At 40.5% G+C, this 20638-nt stretch overlaps 4 protein-coding genes across 6 annotated transcripts; 1 reads left to right on the forward strand and 3 right to left on the reverse strand.

Moving 5' to 3' along the window:
- Positions 1-276: 276 nt before the first annotated feature.
- LOC114449875 (sentrin-specific protease 5-like) lies at positions 277-4463 on the reverse strand. 2 transcript variants are annotated; one of them, XM_028427718.1, is made up of 11 exons: positions 4314-4463; positions 2898-3552; positions 2487-2810; positions 2299-2404; positions 2065-2212; positions 1911-1958; positions 1608-1685; positions 1273-1410; positions 1107-1190; positions 958-1008; positions 277-890 (listed from the first exon to the last, which is right to left on the reverse strand). In XM_028427718.1, exons 2-11 carry the CDS (start codon positions 3283-3285, stop codon positions 774-776), a joined length of 1482 nt encoding a protein of 493 aa, XP_028283519.1. In that variant the 5' UTR covers positions 3286-3552; positions 4314-4463; the 3' UTR covers positions 277-773. The 2 variants fall into 2 exon arrangements, with proteins under 2 accessions (XP_028283519.1, XP_028283518.1); XM_028427717.1 differs by having other exon boundaries at positions 2487-3552.
- A 990-nt stretch (positions 4464-5453) lies between these two features.
- On the forward strand, positions 5454-7617 carry LOC114450010 (alpha-2-HS-glycoprotein-like). The gene is made up of 7 exons (XM_028427900.1): positions 5454-5725; positions 5924-6034; positions 6143-6224; positions 6335-6489; positions 6568-6657; positions 6775-6846; positions 6940-7617. The coding sequence occupies exons 1-7, from the start codon at positions 5528-5530 to the stop codon at positions 7465-7467; spliced, it is 1236 nt and encodes a 411-aa protein (XP_028283701.1). The 5' UTR covers positions 5454-5527; the 3' UTR covers positions 7468-7617.
- Positions 7618-8215: 598 nt separating this feature from the next.
- LOC114449679 (extensin-like) lies at positions 8216-12824 on the reverse strand. The gene is made up of 8 exons (XM_028427499.1): positions 12495-12824; positions 12209-12373; positions 12002-12123; positions 11736-11901; positions 10903-11018; positions 8632-10744; positions 8321-8428; positions 8216-8256 (listed from the first exon to the last, which is right to left on the reverse strand). The coding sequence occupies exons 1-8, from the start codon at positions 12769-12771 to the stop codon at positions 8216-8218; spliced, it is 3108 nt and encodes a 1035-aa protein (XP_028283300.1). The 5' UTR covers positions 12772-12824.
- Positions 12825-14035: 1211 nt separating this feature from the next.
- LOC114449991 (profilin-2-like) lies at positions 14036-18707 on the reverse strand. Of its 2 annotated transcripts, none has more exons than XM_028427877.1 (3): positions 18361-18707; positions 16972-17164; positions 14036-15999 (listed from the first exon to the last, which is right to left on the reverse strand). In XM_028427877.1, the coding sequence occupies exons 1-3, from the start codon at positions 18487-18489 to the stop codon at positions 15902-15904; spliced, it is 420 nt and encodes a 139-aa protein (XP_028283678.1). In that variant the 5' UTR covers positions 18490-18707; the 3' UTR covers positions 14036-15901. The 2 variants fall into 2 exon arrangements, with proteins under 2 accessions (XP_028283678.1, XP_028283677.1); XM_028427876.1 differs by having other exon boundaries at positions 14036-15680; positions 18361-18705.
- Positions 18708-20638: the final 1931 nt, after the last annotated feature.

Here is a 20638-nt window from a genome sequence, read left to right on the forward strand (position 1 = left end):
AATCTGTATTAATATTATCTATTGTTAGTATGTAAAGTACAATCTCATTATCTCATTATTAAGTGATGAATGTTTTTCTGCATGCAGTGCATACAGTACTCATTATTTAAAATAAAATGAACAAAAAAAACTTGAAGTGTTTGGAAAATTACTGTTTATATACATGTTCAATATTTATGAAACCAAAACATTCAACAAAACACCTCAAGTCGATCACCCAGTGTTAGCTATGATGAAAACAACCAAAATCCAAATAAACTGAACATTAACAGAAAGGGTTCAGTAAGGCTTTGCCGTTTCATTTTAGATGTGTGAACTCCAGCTCAATATCTAATATGACAATACCTTTTCAAAGAGCATGCCTGACTAAATATTGATCATATAAATATAATAATCATAACGAGCATTATGTTTCAGTCTGAACGGTGCCCCCGATAGAAGACTAATACATTATGCATGGTGCTGTAAGGCTGCTGTGGTGCAGCTGATGACACCCTGCATAGAGACAACTGGGACTGCTGATTTCAACTCATATCAGAAACAGCCTATGTAGTTACTACTATAGAGAAGTGGCCACTTCTGGTCGACCACCATGGGTCCTTATTTAGGTAAAATATATACAGTGATGCTTGTTCCTGTTGGTATTTTTGCTTTGACTCTGTGACAGGAGAGATGGATTCACTGCTCTTTTACATACATACGTACATACTTTTCAAAAACAAAGGCTTATGTTGTCCACCAGAAGGGACCTCTCTGTGTACAAAAAGGACTCATCAATCCAGTTCGTGGAGCTTACAGTCACAGAGCTCCTTATAGATCCTCTTTCGTATCTTTGGAATGTCCTTCTGTGAAAACTGGAGAGGTCTTGTCAAGGCGAGGCATCTAGAATACTGTGAAAACGAGTTATGGTGAGTGAGAGTCATACATACAAGTCATACATGTAAGGCTTCGACGTACCTCCAAGACAAAAACTCCACAGTCATTCTCATTAGTCTGTTGTGGGATTTTCTGTGAAAAACAGCAGGGGAAGAAATCACGTCAGAGACTGCACAGATCATTCTGTAAACCTGCACGGGCCTCTGACTACAGCACACAACACAACCAACCTCGTCAAATGACACCGTCCAGCCGTTTTCAAAAGCTGTGTGCTGCTTCTCCTTCGCTTCTGTCATCAAGTATTTCAGGATGTTCTGTTGTGAAGCATCCATTTTTTAATGGTGACTGGATACATATACTGTTAATGTAACAGGACATATTGAAAGGAGTGCTTACCCTTGCAACCTTCTGGAGTGCGTTCCCTTGTGAGTCATAAAGGCAGATTTTCTTTTTGACGATGTCGGCGATCACCAGACACCAGTGAACCTCCAAGTGGATCGGCACCAGAAGAAGGCTCTTAGAAAATAAATCCACCTGGGTGACACAGACAAACAAAGTCTTCCATCTGTGTTTCATGTGTTAACCCTGATGGCTCTCTCTGTAACCCAGGGGTTAACTATCACTGATGCCAGCTTGCATGTACAAAAAAAACAACAACCAGCAAGGCATCCCACGCTGTCTGAAAGGGGCTTCTGACAAAATGATTACATCGTTTCCATTTAGGAACTAACCTGCTTTGTCCATCGCTTCACACCATCGTATCCTTTGGTCATGAGCTGTCTATGGAAGAAGCTGTTTAAGAAATGAACCTACAAAAGCAGCGGTGACAGAATTATGACTCAGAAACAGGTCTATATTCTAGTCAGTATTATATCCCACTGAGTAAGGCTAAGAACAAGACAAATATCCTGCAGTTATAGGCACAATTATAAGCTGATGCTGCAGCAGAAGAATTAATGTGTTTAATTCTCTTTAATGATATTAATTCTTCAAGAAATGATGTGATAATGTAATGTGATGCCATTCAATATTACCGTATGGTCTGAAGACTCCATGATCAGATCTCCATACATGTTCATGACCTTCAGCAAAATCAATGATCAAGCAGTTATAGTCAGGCCTCCGTTCAACACATACACCTTTCACCTTACAAGTATGCATTCAATCATTAGCGTGTTAGATAGCAACCTGGTCATTGAGCCAGTTCTGATCAGCCAGGGTCAACAAATCCTCCAGTGTCAGTATGTGTTTCTTGTAGACCACCCGGAAAGAAGGAACAGGTTTCTCACTGATGGTAGTTTGGTATCTTGTAACCTCGGTGAAGATGGCGTTTTTTCTGCACGAGTAGTGAGACATCATTTAAGCCACTTAGGATAAAGGATAAAACATGTTATTTAAGCAGCACTGAACTTTAGCCCTTACCTGTCACTAAAATCTGTGTTAAACTTCCTGTTTAGATGTCCCAACACGTCACTCTTATGCAGTGGGATGAAGCTACCGTATATTCTGTAAAATCTGTCAAGATATTCTGGAGAAACATGGAAACATGTCATACAAAACAGAAAAGTAAACTCAGCGATGAGAAGATAAAAAAAACAAAATGTACGAACCATGAATGTCTTTAGTCAGAGCTTTAACACCGACATCATTTTGGGAGGATGTTGAGTTTTTACAGCAGATTCCCTCATCAGCATCTGAGTCTGCAGTCTGGTCCTGACATAAACACGAGGCAGTGGGCTGCTCTGATGGATCAAACCTTTGTGCTGTCATTGTTCTCAGTACCTTAAAGTGTGTATCACCCTCATGTTCGTGACTGTCTGCACTCTGCAGCAGTTGGACCGGGTGACAACGTTTTAAAGGGCTGGTAAATCCTCCGAGCTGTACCGAGGCCTCAGCCGGCTGAGAAGGCACGGCTGCTGTTTGACTGATGGTACCTGCAACAACATTTGCGTCCGTAACATGATTCTGCAAGCAACTGTCACATTCTGTCAGTTTCAGCAGGCAGTTAGTGTCCACTGTACCTCCAGTTCCTCCAGTATCACATTCAAGTTTTGCTGCAAGGGCTGATGTTTTCACTTGTGAATTTTCTACATTCAGTGTGTGGCATGTCTGACTTCTCCTTTTAATTCTGGACTTCTTTAAAATAAGGCAGGGGTTGAAGCCAGACCTGATACTGCAGGCACGCTTTTTAGCTCTGAGAATCCAAAACGAACACTTCTCTCTCCGCTTCCTCCACATCCAAAGCTGTAATTTACAATACAAGCGTCTCTTGGCTCGTCTGGACAGATGAGACACTCCATTGACAGAAGACATAAATCCTTTCTTCTTCTTCAAGTCTTTTGCGCTGCGTCGGTGGCTCTGTGTTTGGTGCATCTGGCAGAGATGGAGCTGATTGGTTGAGACTCGCATGAGAACATGGGAGTTGCTAGGGTTAGTCTAACATGCAGATGACAGGCAATAGTGCTGAATAAAGACTTCATGTATTCTTCTTTGCAACAGGGAGACTTCCTTCCTTCCAGACCATGTCTCAGATTTGGCTCCCCCTTGATGCTATAGGTCCGATGCTTTTGAGGTGGATACTTCCCTTCAATGTTAAGGTATCCAACAGATCACCCAGAAGATGCTTTTCACTTACTTATAACTCCTCCTCATGGCCTGGGTTTTCTGTGGCTTCTCCTGCGATAGAATGCAGTGTTTTTATTACTTAAACACATCCTGCACATTCACCTTATTTTTTAACAGACTTTACATTTTAAATATGCATAAAGATTAACAACAAGATCTGTGAAGTTTTTTTAGTAGCTGGCTAATAATTCCTACAGAGGCATTATTTTTTCTTGATGCCTTGAGCACCTTAAGCACTTGTAAGCACTTATTCTTTATATTGGAGAGAAGACTTAAATAAAAAGCTATATCCACCTAAAGCTCACATAAAATGATGTATGAACAGCCCTGCAGAATTTACACATGTCATTTCTATATTAAACTGTCTCCAAAAAGAGAAGGATGGCATCACTCTTACTTAAAATAGATGTTTTTTTAACATTAATGTTCTGATTCTGAATTATTAAAAGCTAACAGACAACCAGATAAACAACCTGCCTATTAGCCTGCGTGTACAAAGCATGCCCAACGCATGTAGCACGTGTCTGCAATGTTTAGAAAGTTTATTAATATTTAATTTCGTCCAGGCGGTCAAACCACGCAGGACTCACTATTCTGACAAGCTTGGTTTGAGCTTTTCTGAACACGTGTTGTCAAGCAAAGCGCTTTGCTAAACTCGCTAGCGAGCTAGGTTCACTAACACAACAACTGGAGAGCTGCTACAAACACACACACACACACACACACACACACACACACACACAGAGAGAGAGAGAGAGACAGAGAGAGAGAGAGACTCTCTCGTGCGCACACACACACAGGCGCGGCCTTACCGTCACTGCCTTAATAAAAAGGAGCTGGTCTAGCACATGATGACGTTCCCTCTGTCTACCTCCTGAAGAATTTCTCTACTTTTTAATTTAGGACACGATATTTTAAACCCTCCGTGCCTGCAGCACTATCAGCATCCATTGCACATGAGAGTCGCATGCAAATTACGTCACTCTGGCACCAACCAATCAGAGTGTACTCTCCTAAAGGTCCACGGGTTTTTACTGAGAATGAGGAGAAAGGTTTTGTAAATAGTAAGTGGAAGTCAGTTTGGAGTTTGGAGAAGAAATAAACATAAAAAAACAAACCAGCGAACCCGATAAAGTTCCATTTATAACGTTATCCCGTAAATCGAAAGAAAAGTGTCGTTTTTGCAATAGTGAAACTGAAGCTAATTTAACACTAATGTTTAATCAGGCAGAATATTTCTATATGATGCTGACTGATTTAATTGTTTTACATGCTGATTGTAAAAGACATATGGACATAGGTGTGAGCCATCTCAGAGTATGCCCAATAATGTTGCAAAGAAAATAATAATAATTTGATTTTTAAATAGATTTTAGTATTTTGGTCATTTGAAGTTTATGAGGCCCATAAGGGCTCCCAGTTAAGTGTTGTTCCACATGCCGCTCATTCATAAGGGTTTGGTGTTTGTGACCTCAGACTCGTTAAAAGAAACGGACTTATCCTTATCGCTATTTCTCTGTCTGACCTGGAGTGACATGTCTATTGTACAAATGGTCTAATTCAGAGCAAATATGTTGCCAGAAGCACCCCTGGTAGGAAGTGTCCCTGTCCCCATGTCAACCATGCCCTCCCCCCATTTGCAAACATCCTCTTTTTTGATTTCATTGAGCAAGTCTCTGCTGGCAGTGGGGCCCTGCTCTGTGGCTGGCCATTCAATCTGACAAATTTCAATTGATAACATTTAGATCCAGGCAGACCTACCAAATAAAAAGTACAAATGTGTTGCCAGAAAATCTCATTGATTTAAATCGGACGTGGTTCATCCCTCGCCAGACTTTATCAGATTCTATTTGTTTTGGCAGAAGTCCCAAAACAGACTACCACCCACCTGTGACGGGATGTTCACGTGGTGTTTAACTTGTTTTTTTTTTACGTTTTTTTTATGTATAAAGTACAGGATATATAAATCACAGGCTGCATGAGCCTTCACTCTCTCACATTAGCTTTATCTGCCTGACTGATTGAAATGAATCTTCCCAGCTTCGCAGTGGTTCTGGGGCTGGTGGTGGGGACATGGGCTCAGGCCAATGTGCTGCGGCCTCTGTGTGACTCCCCCGAGGCAGAGGAGGCTGCTCTGGTGGCTCAGGATTACCTTAATGGCCAGCACACTCATGGTTACAAGTATGCATTGAACAGAATTGAAGACATCAAGATCTTCACAAAGGTAAATCCAACCAAAGACATACCAGAGGTTACAGGTGTTTTTAACCACTTTTCTTCTTGCTCTCTTTCATCCATCCGCTGTACTTCTTGTTTGATGTTTGTGTGTGTCACATTTTTTTTTACAAACAAGTGATAAAGATACATTATTTCCTAACCACCATTCTAAAAATGAAAATAATGTAAAATTGTGCCTCTTTAGGCTGATGGCAGCAGCACATATGTCATGGAAGTTGATTTGCTGGAGACAGACTGTCATGTTTTGGACCCCACGCCTGTTGCCAACTGCACAGTCAGGCCTAAATTATTGACGGTGAGACTGAATTTCACTGAGCTCAAGTCATTTAAGTAGAATGTATATGTAGGATATGAAACATGATTTTAACATTTAGTCCTGGACTGGTTCTTTGTCCTCATTCAGGCAGTAGAAGGAGATTGTGATGTTGTGCTGACAAAGGCTGGTGGGGTTCTGACTGTCACAGCATTCAAGTGTCAAACAGATGGTAAACACACACACACACACACACACATGCAGAACATCCTGAGAAAGTGTCACCCACATACAAAAAGATGCATGTGTCTCTTTTCTTTTTCTTTTTTTGGAATGATACAGTATCAACAGAGGACATGTGCTTGGATTGTCCAACTCTCCTTCCCTTAAATGACACTGCAGCCCTGGACTTCGTCAAAGCCTCTCTGGGATCCTTAAATAACATGACTGTGAACGCCACATACACTCTCCTGGAGGTTGGAAGGATGTCATCACAGGTGGTGATAAGCAACAACTATTGCACCTTCACATTTTAGCTTGACTATACATCAGGTCTTATCACTACATCGTTTCAGGTTGTGTCTGGAGTCTATTCAGCAGAATATGTTGTAATTGAGGCAAATTGCACTGATGATCCCTGTGTGCCCATGAACGACCCCATGGCTGTGAGTACACAAACCAGGCACTTTTTATAGCTGGAAAAAAGATACGTACACTTCCTAAGGTCCAATATAAACAGTGTATATAAACAAAAGCGAAAACAAGACATTTCTCTCTACCAGGCACGTGGTGTTTGTGTGGCCGTAGGTTTAAACAACAATCACACAGTGGACTGCAAGATGTTTACCACTCTGGTAAAATTCAGTATTTTCTTTCTCCTAGCACTTTTTGAAATCCACAGTTATGCCATAGTCTTTATCATCAACAAATGTTTTGTTATTTTTCAGATGCCCTTTGTAGACACAAACAGCACTGCAGGTGTAGATCCTGCCCTGCCTCCAGTAGTTCATGTCCACACAGGCAGTCTGTCACCTAAGCATGGCCTGAGACACCACAAACTGACCACCCTCCATAACCCACAAATGAGTGGCCTTTTGTCTGCAGAATCATCAGAATCAGCTGAAGTTGTACCTGTAGCTCCTGCAATATTGCCTGCTGCTGATCCTGCACCTGCTGCGGCCGACCCTGCGCCTGCTGTGGCCGACCCTGCCCCTGCTGCGGCCGACCCTGCGCCTGCAGCTGCTGATCCTTCTCCTGCTGCTCCTGCCGATTTTGCTCCCACGGCTGCTGTTACACCAGTTCCCGATGATTCTTTTTCAGACTCCGATGCCTCAAACAGCCATGAAATCCCTATTATTCTGAAGAAGAGGGACGTACCTGCTGCACCTGCCCCTGCTGTAGTTGATGCTCCTGTCACCCAAACAGATCCAATAACTCTTGTGCCAGTGTGCCCGGGAAGAGTCAGATTCTTTTAGATGCTCAGGTCCCACAGACTGACACATGAATGTGTATTATCACAGGTAGATGTACCAATACAGAAAAGAATAATTCTTTGTATGAAGTGGTCAAATGATAAGCTTCAACGCACATAAGTCTGCAAAAATAAATATACCAAGTGAAATGGACTTTGCTTTCTCATCATCACTCTTTAAAGTGTAATTTAACATCAACACTTGTTTTGAATCATTTAGGTGGATTGCAAAAGCAGTGTTGTTTGCAGATTGTGTTGACTCATGCCAATGACATGCCAGTGAACCCAGTGACACTTGTGATTTAGCAAAACAGTATCGCCTGTACGGAAGTTCAGAGGTTGTAAACTTGGCTTGACTTAATGTTTACAATTCAGAGATTTGAGGTTTCCAAGCTTGAAATCTTTAGTTGCCATTATGATGCCAAAAGATTAAAAAATAGAATTTAAAGTGTATTGTGGAATTTTCAGTAGTCATAGAAATTGTCAGGTCAGGTCAAACCCTTTGCTGATGAATGAGCAAAATCTAGTAAGTCTATTTACATGAATAGGTCATTGTTCAGGAAGCACCAGTTCATGGTGCTTCATTCCAAAAGTGCAATGCGCCTTTATGCCCAAGTGGATACATAACAAATACTGAGGTAATAATCAAATAAGTCAATGTTGCAAGAGATCGACATTTTGCACATTTATACACAGACAGTAAGGAGAAGCACATGTAGTCTTTCAATAGTTTTATTCACGCTAAAGGCACCTCATTTCTGCTTCTGATTCATCTGGATGGGTTGGCTCAGTCCTGCAAAATACAGATGCATGTTAGTCCACAGGATATTTTTTTTAATTACCTGTTAAAAACATACCATTTGCTTGGGGGTCAGCTGCTGAGCGCCATCTCTGAAACACCTTTCCAGGAGCCTGTGGTGTTTCCTTTTCCCTGGATCCTAGAGGTTTCAATGATTTCCAGAGGTCTTTGAAGACAGACACAGAACCATCAAAAGAGGAAAACTGACACATTGATTTGTTAAACTTTTGCTTGTAGTCAACATTAGCAGGAAAGGAAGTATACATTTTGAGATCTAAATTCTGAAGTTTACTGTTGAGAGGCCTTTTACATTATAAACCAAATCTCTGAAAAGCACTGCAGTAACAATTGAACTGCTGAGCTCCTTACCTGGTGGTCCTTGCTGTAGCAGCACATACTCCTTTGGTTTAGAGTAGGAGTTTAAGGGCTGTTTATGTTTAGATTTCGAGTCACTCCCATATTGTCGTGTTGGGTCATTGTTAGGTACCACAGACCTATAAAGAGGCACTGGAGCATCTTCAAGCATGTAGTAAGGAACCAGAGGATGGCCAATTTGAGGTTTTAGAGAAGTGTGAATTTCTTTGGTCGTTGGTCTATTCTGCTGATGTGGATGTTGGCCGATTAAAGGATTCAAGTTCTCAGCTGGTTGGCCATTTTCCTGTTTGGGGGGCTCATATTGCAACACTGGATTTACTGGTTCATTACCTGAATAAGGGGGTTTAAGAGGTTCATTTCGAGGTAGATATGGCAAGTTGGAATATACCGATTCAGGTACAAAATAGTGGTAAGCTGGCAGGTGAGGATGTATCTTTTTGGGAGTACTTCCAGGTAATGAAGCAAGGTTGCCACCTGGTGGCCAGAAATGTGTCTGCTTTCCATTACCAGATAAAAGGAACAGTCTTGAAGAGGTTGCAGAGGTGGAGGTTGTGGGAGTGTGTGTTGTTGCATCAGCCAACCTTTGAGGAAGAGGAGCAGAACCTAGACCATTGCCAAATGCCAGCGATTGAAGAGATGGCAGACCCGCATAAAATGAGGATACATCTTTAGTTCCAAGACCAGTAGGAATAAAATGATGGAGATGTTGGTGGAATGCAATTTGTGGACAGCAGTTAGAAAATCCAGGTGGGCAAACCTGGGGGCAATACCGGGGTTGCGTTGGTATGCCAACACCACCATTACCAGTTTGTGGATTAACGTTTTCTTTAGTTTCTTGGTCATCGGCTGGAGTGGCACTTGAGATAGCCGGGGGTAAGGTTACAGAATGGGGGTAGTATAAATTCCAAGGGTAGTGTATCTGGCCTGGAGGTTTGAGAGCAGGATGCTGTGCACTCTGGAATTGCTCATCTATGGGAGTTTTTGATCCAAAACCTGGCGAAGGAGATTTTGTAGTTTGCTCAGGAACAGGGGTGGGTTTTGTTATTGGCTCAGATTCAGGCTTTGGTTGGGAGTAGAAGGGGTATGGGTAGAATGGTGGGTATACTTGGCCAATAGGAGCTTCAGGCCTGGGTGGCACAGGGACAGTGGTGGGTTCCCTAGTTGGCTCAGCTTCAGGCTGTGGTTGGGGGTAGAAGGGGTATGGGTATGGGTAGAATGGTGGGTATAGTTGGCCAGTTGGAGCTTCAGTTTTGCGTGGCACAGGAACAGTGGTGGTTTCCTGAGTTGGCTCAGGAAGAGTGATGGCTATTGTGGTTGGCTCAGCTTCAGGCCTTGGTTGGAAGTAGAAGGGGTATGGGTAGAATGGTTGGCCAATGGGAGCTTCAGGCTTGGGTGGCACAGGGATGGTGGTGGTTCCCCTAGTTGTCTCAGGAACAGTGGTGGATATTGTAGTTGGTTGAGCTTCAGGTTTTGGTTGGAAGTAAAAGGGGTATGGGTAATATGGTGGGTATAGTTGGTTAATTGGAGCTTCAGGCTTGGGTGGCACAGGGGCGGTGGTGGTTCCCCTAGTTGTCTCAGGAACAGTGGTGGATATTGTAGTTGGCTGAGCTTCAGGTTTTGGTTGGAAGTAGAAGGGGTATGGGTAGAATGGTTGGCCAATGGGAGCTTCAGGCTTGGGTGGCACAGGGATGGTGGTGGTTCCCCTAGTTGTCTCAGGAACAGTGGTGGATATTGTAGTTGGCTGAGCTTCAGGTTTTGGTTGGAAGTAGAAGGGGTATGGGTAGAATGGTTGGCCAAAAGGAGCTGCCGGCTCAGGTGGCGCAGGAACAGTGGTGGTTTCCAGAGTTGGCTCAGGAACAGTGGTGGATATTGTAGTCGGCTGAGCTTCAGGCTTTGGTTTAAGGTAGAAGGGGTATGTGTAGAATGGTGGGTATAGTTGGCCATTGGGAGCATCAGGCTTTGATACTACAGTTTTCTCAGTTGTCGGCTGTGAGGGCACAGTCGTTGGAAACTTTACTGGCTTTTGTGTGGGTTTAGGTGCCAACAATGACGGACAGGTAACTTGAGTTTCTCCATAACCAGCCAGTTCAAGAGTGTATAGTCCATCCTTAATGCAAAGACACAAATGAATTACACAGCCATTAATTAAAATTTTTTTATATATATATATATATATATATATATATATATATATATATATATATATATATATATATATATATATATATATATATATATATATATATATATAAAAAAAAAACATACCTTTTTCTTTAAGCAGGGTGCATAGCGAACAGAGATGACAACACCTTCAGGATGTACAACAACACTGAACCCACATTTCTGTGAGGCCTTCATCAGTGGCTCCCAGTTGCCATCCACTGTTTAAAAAAATAAAGGAGAGAAATGGATACATTACAGGGTAAGTAGTAAGTTTGGGCAGCCAAACTAAGCTTTTGGCTACTGACTGAACATGGTGCCACCAGAGAAGGAAATAAACATTGTCAGAACACTACAGAGCCGAGTTATGCATATTTATTAGGTGGGGAAATGACAAGGAAATATTATAGGAAGCATTGTCATTTATTTGGAAAAATTTTGATCAATGTCACATATATGCCACAGGCAAAAGCTTGTGAACCACAAGGATTAACCGTTTATTTGAAGGCCAAATATAGTCAACCTATTCAGAGGTTGTTGAATCAACGAGAGGTGCCCTATGTTACATAAACAGTGATCTATTAAAGTGATTTTGACCTGTGTTGGGTAACTTCTAAGCAGCGCTCTCCATTGGCTAATTATAGTGTTCACAAATCTATCATAAGGTATGAAGACATATGGTGTGTAGGGCACGGCTGCAAGGAGAATCCTGGGCCAGCATCACTTGCCATCATTTATGAACCAGCAGCAGATACTGAAAGCAAAGATTTACACAACTTTGCCACTCACATATATGCAATATTGGATCATTTTCCTGAATAGGTAAATTGTTGTTTGAGCTCTCTTTCTACTTTCAAGACATGAGAATTGGTTCATGTTTTTTCCCTACAGGGTTCAGAAGCATTGTACATTAAACAGAAATAGACGAAAATACTTGCATTTGACTATAATTTTAGAAGCAGAGATGGTCCACTCTGTTTTCACAACCATGCCTTCAGTGTGACAAGTGACCATTGGAGGGTTGGATGACAGTGGTCTTGTCAGAGGGCACGACATCCTGACTGGTAACCCACACCAACGCAATGGTAGAACATAGTGGTCCGCCTGAAGGCAGCAAGAAAAAAAAAAAACAACATTTGCAAAGGTATTCACAGCTCAAAAGTACAATACTTTAGTAAACTTTACTAAAAACAAGATGTCTCACCTGAAGAGTGACAAAGCAGCCATCGTAAGGAGCAACTAAGACCAAATCTTTATTGGTCAATCGGATATTATAACCACAGCTCTGTGGCAGCCTGGCCAGAGGCAGTGGAGATAAATTACTTCCTGAAGATTGAAAAACACATTGATGTTTACATTGAATATCATGTGTGAAAAAAACAAAATGAAATTTGGTAAAGTAAATGCTTACGGTCCACAAACAAGAGAGATCCAGGGATAGAGGCAGCATCTTTAACCTGAAGCATCATTGAGTCTCTGGTACATTCAACCCTTGGTTCCATTTTAAGAAGATAGTCTACATTGTCAGGCTTTGGCAAATCACTCCAACCAATAGATGGCTTAGCTCCTTGCCAACCTTGTAAGTCAAGTTTTAAATAAGCCAAGAACATAGATTCAGTTATGATCATAGAAGGTCAGGTGTACAAGACTGGGGATTAACATTACAGTTTAACAAATCATGATTTTACTTCACATACCCATGTCTGCTTGGTAATCTGTATCCACTTCCAGAAAGTTCTTCGAGGTCTCAGTTTCATTAGGTTTTGCACCTTCCAGTGAGTTAAAACCAATGAAGAGTTGTCCGTGGTGGTAAGGACTCCCTTTAGATTTACTCTGGTTAAGCACTGAATCACCTTTTAAGGTACTGAGTGCCTTTAGCCTTGATAGTCTTGTGCAACTAGAAAATGAAGTAAGAAATAGAAAAAGTCCTACACAAAGTAAAATATTACCACCCCTGCTCTCACTTAACGCCATTTGACCAAAAAGAAATAAGAAAAGCACTAGACACTGGCAACTCTCCTCAAGAATGTGCTGCAAATGCTGCCGTGTTCTCTGGAAGGGGGTTTAAAACCAGAACTTCTGCTGCTGATTGTAACTCACCAGACACCTGACAACAGCAGGTGCTGCCCATCCTGCAATTAAAGGGCTGAGTCTCAGTCTGTGGCCCCAAACGCTCTTCAGGCAGTGGCACTCAGAGACATTAGAGCCCCCTCTGTGGTATGAGACTATCCAGACTTTAATTCATATCATTTAAATTTGTCATTTGTAGCTTACCTTGCGTCTGTGAGGTATGTTTTCTTTCTAGTGTATGTCGTCTACCTCAAGCCTAACTGGGGACAAAAGGTGCATTTTCCATAATATCAAGGGCATGTGTTCTTGTGTTTAAAAAGCAGCATATCAGTTGGAGGCCAGTAAGTGACGTAAACCAAATGTTGTTCACACATAAATTTACCCATTTCAGAAGTTTCTAAACACAAAACATCTGTATACATCTGTATTACCATAACTATGTATTTTTGTGTATGAAATATTTAACTTGTTAAAGAGTTGGAATGGAAAGACTGAGAAACAATAGAGCGAGATATTGGTAAATAAAATGGCAATGATTTTTAAAAATTTTATAGTAAACTTGAGGCTGATGCAAAATGAAACTATGTAAAATTATATAAATGATTTATGTAGACTGTTAAAGATTTGTGTATCAGTCTGAGTCCACAAGTTAATGCTTTCCATTACTGTACTTTTTACCTATGAAAAAGTTTCTTTTAAAAACTAATGGTATACACCAAGTCTTATTGGCAGCATATCCAGTTGCTTTCTGCACCAAAACGATGATAGATGGTGTTTTTTTTCAATTCAGTATGACAGAAGCAGAGCTTCTTATATCCTAATAACACACTGCACACTTTCCCTAAAGGAATTTAGGGAAGCTCTGAATAGAAATGTAGCAGTGTTCTGCATTTTTCCTCATTTAATATATATGTATATACATTACTAATGCAGTGTAATTTACACAAAAAAGTTTGAACTGATTTAAAACATTAGACCCTATCCCTTTTTGTTTGTACTCACAGGGCAACAGACAGGACATGTTGGCTTTACCTCTGGTTGGAATAACTTTTATTTGATCTCTCTGTAAACAAGATGTCTCATCAATTCATGGCATGTGAATAGCAGATTTTGTGGCAGAAGAAATTTCCAACTTGGAAAAAACAAAAACGACAAAATATTGCAAACGTACTTTTTTTTTGTTGTTTAATTCTGTACATATTCCACAAAGTCTGGAGATTACTGATGCCAAAATATCCCTTGGGAAAGTGCCATTAAAAGTTACTTCTTGCTGGGGCAGCAGTTAAAAATCCAACTTGTAGTAGCAACAGATCAGATATTGATTTTATGGCACAGAATACAGTTATTTTCAGAAAATTTTCACAAGACAACTTACAAATGATCTTATTCCAACCAATACCATTTTCAATATGTTTAGTGTACACAGCATCTTTTTTTTTCTTTTAAATATAATTCTAAGTACCGTACTATGACAATTTGTGAATACACCTTTGATGACTAAAGCACAAGGCAAATAATTCCAAGGTGCTGGAGCCCAACAGCCTCGGTTTACAGTCAAAATGCATTCATACTGTAGTAAAATGACATTTCCATTTCATTGGTTAATGTGCATGAAGTTAGCAACAAATCAATAAGTGATGAAATGTTTAAGTAGTGTCAAAGTCTAAAGAAGCAGTTACATGTTTTACAGTCATCTGAAATTGTTTTCATGATTTACAGTCAATAGGTGATGCCAACAATCATATATCAGAATAAGATGAAATAATTCTGATTATCCTCTTATATAGACAATTGGTCCAAAGGGGTAGGGGGGCCTTGCATGAGTGTAGTGATTTACAGCAAAATTTACAAGTAAGCGGGAGATGACGGACAAACGTCCCGGCTGTCACAGAGGTGGAATGGCTGCTGAAATTCTGAAGTTGTGAAGTATGACAACAATCTCAGTAACGCTGACCTTACACTCACAACAGCCCAACACCACGTCATTAACTTTTAAGACCACATTTAGGTACAACAGCATTAGCATGTGATGGAGGGTAAAAGACGTCGTGTTTGAAGGTGGTGAATCAGTACACACATACAGGACTTTGTCAGAGGAAGTTTGTCATTTCTTTAATGGAGGCTTGAGACCTTGAAGATGGAGGCAGATGAGAAGATGGTTTTGGCTGGAATATTACGCTAGGACAAAGAGGGAACAGGGCTGGGATCTGAAAGCTAAAGAGAGTATGCATGCAACTTTTAACTGCCCACATGCTGATAAAAAAATGAGCCCAGTATCTTTTAATAATGCTCACAAAAGCATAACTATGCAAACTGACACCACCACTACATGTGTACTTCCTGATGGAATACTAGCCAGCTGCTAAGTGAACGTTATACAAGGCAAGTCCAAATTTGTTTAACACTTTATTTCACGTTGCGATCATTTTTTGCACATTTTTAGTTAATAAACATTTTAATGACCATGCCATTACTGTAGTGCCAAAAACATTTGGAAGTACAATGTTAAAGTGGGGAAAATTTAAAAAAACAAAGAAAAGAACAAAAGAATAAGTCAGGGGAGAAAGTCAGAAGAGTTAAGCAAACAAAAGGCTGTGTATAAAAGTAGACTGGGTAGAAGTAACATATTATATCACCTAATCATGGAAGTAGTGTCAACACATTACGGTGAGTGGGGGGTGAGCTGTTAAGTTGACGAATGGGTGAAGAGGCTGCTTAATATCCAGACTTCCTCAGGTATTCGGCCATTAAATGTGCTTTCTTGTTAAGATTTCCACCATGGACTGCCTCCTTTCCCATGACTAAAACCAATACTGGAGCACACAAGGAAAAAAAGAGAAATGAACAAAATTGAAGAGCCCCCCCCCCCTCCTACAGGATGAAGGGGGGAACAAAGGTGACACAGTATCTTACCACTCTTCATTGCTATTAAAAGTTTCCAAGACATTTGACTGCTTGCAGGAGAAATCTTAACAGCAATATTTCTTTTCTCTTCTTTTTGTCCCTCAATTTTATCTAGGGGAGCTTGAAAACATTAAAACCCTGAATCCCTCAAGTATTTTGCCATTGAGTAAGCCTTCTTATTCAAGCCGCCTCCATGGACCCCTTCTTTGCCCATTACAAGAACCAAAACTGAAAGAGAAGAGATAGAAAAGGGACAGTTAAGAAAAGCAAGAAGGTAAAGGATAGGCATCTGAGGTCTGAAAGGTGTGGTTAAAGGATATTCAACCATGTACCACAGAGGGCTCATGCATTGTTTTTTATTCATTTTAAATTCTGTTACTATAATTTTTGCCAATTAACAAACTAGCACAAGAAGATTTCATGTGCTGCAGCACTTTAGACTGAAGAGTCAAAAAAAGTATCATCAATTAGTATTTGTTAAATAGGGAGTGAAGCAAAGAAGCCCTGGTCTTCCACTGCACATGACTGAATATCTGTCCGTGCTTTTCATAATGTAACAATAACTTCATTAGTTAAAAATCTAGAGATTTGAATGCATTTTTGTTGTTGCCAGAGGATGCATTATTCTTATAGTGTAGACACAACTGTAAAAGACAGATCCAGACCAATTAGGGTGCAATGTATCATCCATACAGTTGTGGAAAAAATAGCATTTTCAAGGCAACTGCAGGGCCTGTCTTTGTGTTTCATTTGACTATTCATGCAAAGTACAGCATGCAGAGCAGGAGGAGCAAAAGGAGGAAATGTCTGAACAGAAAACCAGTGCTGGAAAAGTAAAACAGTGTTAAGTAAGAAGGGATAGCGTCTTCCAGAGGTCCTTTTTAAAACTATTAATATCTACCATGAAATACTGTAATGATGTCTTGTGTAAGGACAACAAAGGCAAGGTGGGGTTTATAAGGAAACCATAATGTAAATGAAATATTTTAATCTAAGTCTGCATCTGTATGATATACCTACTTTATGTGCTACTGGATGCTTGAATTCCCCATCTACCTATGTTACACTGTGAGGCTCATTTTCTTGACAACTGAGGAACATTGTCATGATGTAGAACAATGCGACATCCTAACCTGTGCCAGCAGCCTTTCAATAATTGTGATAATAGTGAAGTAAACCTTTTTGACACTACATCTTTACCTTTTCCAGCTCTTCCCACAGAGATATTGTATGTCGGCTCCCCTCCTTGGCTCTTTGTCCTGATGTCCATTGTCCAGTCCCCATCATTTTGGAGGCTGTCTCTGAGGACAGAACACTTCTTTGCACCCAGAGTGAGACCATTGGTGTAGAAGGTCTCCCTGTCCTTACCAGTAAGGACGTCTATTTCCTGAGACTAAAAACAAAATAAGAAAAAAAAAAGGTATGGAGAAAATTCAGTTTTTGTAGAATCAAGTTATGTCAACAAGAAGGACATGTAGATACAAACTTCTAGGCCTTCCAAGTTTGCATGTTAATGCAGAGTACTGTGAAATTTGGGAATTTGTTTGCATTATTGAGTATGGTCTCATGATCACACTCAAGAGTGCAACCCTTCTTTAAAAATATGGGGGGAAGTATATTGAGATTTCTGGTGAAAGCTGATAACATCAGTCCAGCACTTGCTTTTGTCTTCTGTAGCTTAATACGTATGGAAAACGCATTTGTGTTATAACACACTAATAACCAATTCAATAAATAAAGGATAGAAGTTTTTTTTAATTTTATACAAATTTAATTAATACAAGTTTAATTCTTTATTCCGAGTATTACTGTTGCTATCCTGGTTAAATGTAAAGCTACTACCAGGCTAAGCTCAAGAAAGATGTGAATGGAGAACAGAAGCTGAAATTGATATCTATATCGATATCTGAACACAACCCACCCAGAACCTAAGCAATAATAAAGGCCGGCACTTGTGCCTGCAGTGAGTTGCGGAAGTCAAATGACGTCTGTGCGCCGCACTAGCTCGCGTGTCATTTTTGTCAATAAATTACAAAAAAAACTACAATACATCTAAAAAAATATAGTCCCCTGTGGCTATAGGGATGGACCGCTTATGAAGATAATATGGCGGGTATTTTGTAGGCTCGCCGAACGCCAGCCAGGGTTAGCCTTTTTTTTTGTTTAACCACAGGTAGCCGGCAAAGCAGCAGCTTAACGTTAGCTAATCAAAGCAGCCGTGCACACAAAAGCATGCACGCTCACTTTAGTCAGACGCCGTCTACTCGCTAATTTCAAAATACTACAAATGTTGGCGTTAAAGCATGGTCTTAAAATACATACAAGTACTCGCTAGTGGATACTATTTATAAATGGAGCGTGAAAACCACAATAAGCGAAGTCTTATCTGGTCCACACGAGGTCTAATCCCGCAACGTTTCCTTAGCAGGAAATAGCCGACACAGGCCACCGATAAGCTAGCTAGCCTGCTAAGCTAGCTCGGCATCGTTTTAGCGCTGCTCAGTCTTTTTGAGTGTCTGCGTGGGAAATGCATAACGCTGTCAAATGGAACCAGTCTTTATCTCCTTTCACTCTATTTCGACTTCTTACCGTGATATTGTTGAATGTACCATCAGGATGTGCTGCCCAAACATATTTGGCGTCCGTATACCCAACAATGGCGCTATCCTGACAGCTGCCATCGGCCATCAGGTTATCCACATAGCTTTGCCAAGACATGTTTAAGAAATTGATGCTATATAAAAATCCCTACAGCTCTGGGAGTAAAGTGGTCAGACAAAGAGACAGCCAAAACGGAAGAAAGCCAGCGGACAGATTTAGAATCTCTAATCTAACCCACACTTCAACGTTAACCAACGCGAAGGCTGGGACAGCAAAGAAAGCCAGAGCAGTGAGGCAGCGGCTGGGTGTAGTCCGTATCAGATCACTCCGCACAATGAGCTCCCGGCGCTTTTATGGCAGCAGGCGGCGGAATAAAGAGGGACTTATCTGCACAACCAAGAGTCAAGTCTGCGATTAAAGAAAGATGCCTATTTATGATGGATATTTTTATTAGTTTCTCGGTTGAATGTGTTTTTAATCATTAGGATTGTAGGACTGCCACAGCAGACGTTGTGTAGCTTCACCCTCAGTGCATACAAAAAAACAATATTCCCTGCGGAGCATGTGTCTGTTGGAGTCCTGACTTAATAACCCACTTGTCTCATTTACACCTGCAATGGTAGCAGTCTGGCTGGTATAGTTCCTCAATAACGGGCATAAACTAGTCTCCCCAGTTAAATCTGGGTATTACAGATAAGCAGCTCGTAATTAACAGCGTTTTGTGTGTTTAATGTTGATATGATGACGTTTTTTTTTTCTTCTCTACAGCAGAGTTTCAGCGACTGAGACCATTCAGACAAAGGGTTGGGAAAATGTGGCCCCTACCATCCCCTCACTTTACAGCATTACAAAATTCCTTCCTTACAAAATTATTTTATTATTTGAATCCACACAGTATTTGAGATTCCGTATATATTCACAAACAGTGTAACTAATATTTAGTTGTGGAGATGTTGAATAAACAAACACACAAACAAAAAAGGCACAAACAGAATACCTCACATTTTTTTGAAACATGAAGTCCATGTGGTAAAAAATATTGAACACTTGTTCAATGTTGTTGTATGTTTTCATAAGGAAATTATATTTTATTTGTAGATAAACAGCTATTTAGAGCCCTGTGTAAGTAAAGCCAATAACAACAAAATAAACATATACATGAATTTAATGCAACCATCCAGCCCATCTTCATTTTGTCAAAACAATACACCAAACTGCACCAAATGGACCAGTTCTTCAGCCCGGCCACATGCGAATGCAGGACCCCTCCAGCAGAAAAATGGTTGCATCACCCTCTGTTCAAGTTTTACTTTAATCCCTGCTAAAAGATTCAGATTCTGCCATCAGTGTGCTGCAGAGGAGAATTTTCTGAGCTAAACCTAAAACAGGAATTCATATATAAAAAAGTTAGCTCATTCTTTAACATGTGGTGGGGGGAGTACTAGATTGTTGGGTGTTTTATTCTTGTCAATTAGTATAACAAGCATTAAAAAATATAAGGCAATTTAGATGGTGAAGAGTCCTAGGTTAATCCATATTAACCAAAAAAGGTAGTGGAAACATGAACCCTGTTAAAATGGCCATTCAGACCTTGGCCACAAGGGGCAGTGTTCTCTAAGGTTTGTAAGTATAATTGGTTCAGTGTGTTCTTTGGTTAGTCAGTCTTTTTTTAACAACTAAAAAGATGCTGTGTAATGAAAGGGGCTGGGGGATTAAATCAAGTAGCACTGGCATCCCAATGATGTGTAATTTACATGTAAAAATGCACGGGTCTACATACAGTACATTTTAGTACTCACTATTACAAGAACTGTATCACTGATATCAGTATTTATAAGGACACTACACGACTCACAAAATGTTTCTCAGTGTTCAGATCATATCACTGTAAAGGTAAATCTGTCACATATATAGAAATCCCAACTGAAGGGGAAAAGAGAGATCATGCTTTCAGGTGCCTTCAAGTTAGGTCGGGTGTGAATACATGACATTTTAATGAGTGAAAATCTTCTGTTTGTTTTTCTTTGCTCTCATTAGATACCTATAAAAACTGCACATGCTCGATATAGTAATAATAAATATATTGACTTTGTTTGCCCTTGCCATTATGTTTTCCTATCCGTAGCAGTTTTTATCCAGCTTCAGTCTGTGAACTGAAATTACAGGTTTTTTCGTTGGTGCCTTGAAGGCAGCATCTGAGGGCGATTCTCGGACGCCTCGTACGTAAACATCCTTGCGCGCACTACCTACCCACGATGCAGCGCGG

This window comes from Parambassis ranga, chromosome 17 (assembly GCF_900634625.1).
Source record: "Parambassis ranga chromosome 17, fParRan2.1, whole genome shotgun sequence".
NCBI classification, from domain to species: Eukaryota; Metazoa; Chordata; class Actinopteri; family Ambassidae; genus Parambassis; species Parambassis ranga.

Excerpts from the sequence above, each read along its gene's own strand:
- LOC114449875 (XM_028427717.1), bottom strand. The coding sequence starts at position 3,285 with ATGCGAGTCTCAACCAATCAGCTCCATCTCTGCCAGATGCACCAAACA. Across the intron at positions 2,405-2,486 it reads TCTGACTAAAGACATTCATG|AATATCTTGACAGATTTTAC; the intron begins GTTCGTACATTT and ends ATGTTTCTCCAG. Across the intron at positions 1,191-1,272 it reads CACTCCAGAAGGTTGCAAGG|AACATCCTGAAATACTTGAT; the intron begins GTAAGCACTCCT and ends GCTTCACAACAG.
- LOC114450010 (XM_028427900.1), top strand. The coding sequence starts at position 5,528 with ATGAATCTTCCCAGCTTCGCAGTGGTTCTGGGGCTGGTGGTGGGGACA. Across the intron at positions 6,035-6,142 it reads TCAGGCCTAAATTATTGACG|GCAGTAGAAGGAGATTGTGA; the intron begins GTGAGACTGAAT and ends GTCCTCATTCAG. Across the intron at positions 6,847-6,939 it reads GCAAGATGTTTACCACTCTG|ATGCCCTTTGTAGACACAAA; the intron begins GTAAAATTCAGT and ends GTTATTTTTCAG.
- LOC114449679 (XM_028427499.1), bottom strand. The coding sequence starts at position 12,771 with ATGGCGTTAAGTGAGAGCAGGGGTGGTAATATTTTACTTTGTGTAGGA. Across the intron at positions 12,374-12,494 it reads AGATTACCAAGCAGACATGG|GTTGGCAAGGAGCTAAGCCA; the intron begins GTATGTGAAGTA and ends TTGACTTACAAG. Across the intron at positions 11,902-12,001 it reads GCTGCTTTGTCACTCTTCAG|GCGGACCACTATGTTCTACC; the intron begins GTGAGACATCTT and ends TGCTGCCTTCAG.
- LOC114449991 (XM_028427877.1), bottom strand. The coding sequence starts at position 18,489 with ATGTCTTGGCAAAGCTATGTGGATAACCTGATGGCCGATGGCAGCTGT. Across the intron at positions 17,165-18,360 it reads GTACATTCAACAATATCACG|TCTCAGGAAATAGACGTCCT; the intron begins GTAAGAAGTCGA and ends TTTTGTTTTTAG. Across the intron at positions 16,000-16,971 it reads TGTGGGAAGAGCTGGAAAAG|TTTTGGTTCTTGTAATGGGC; the intron begins GTAAAGATGTAG and ends CTTCTCTTTCAG.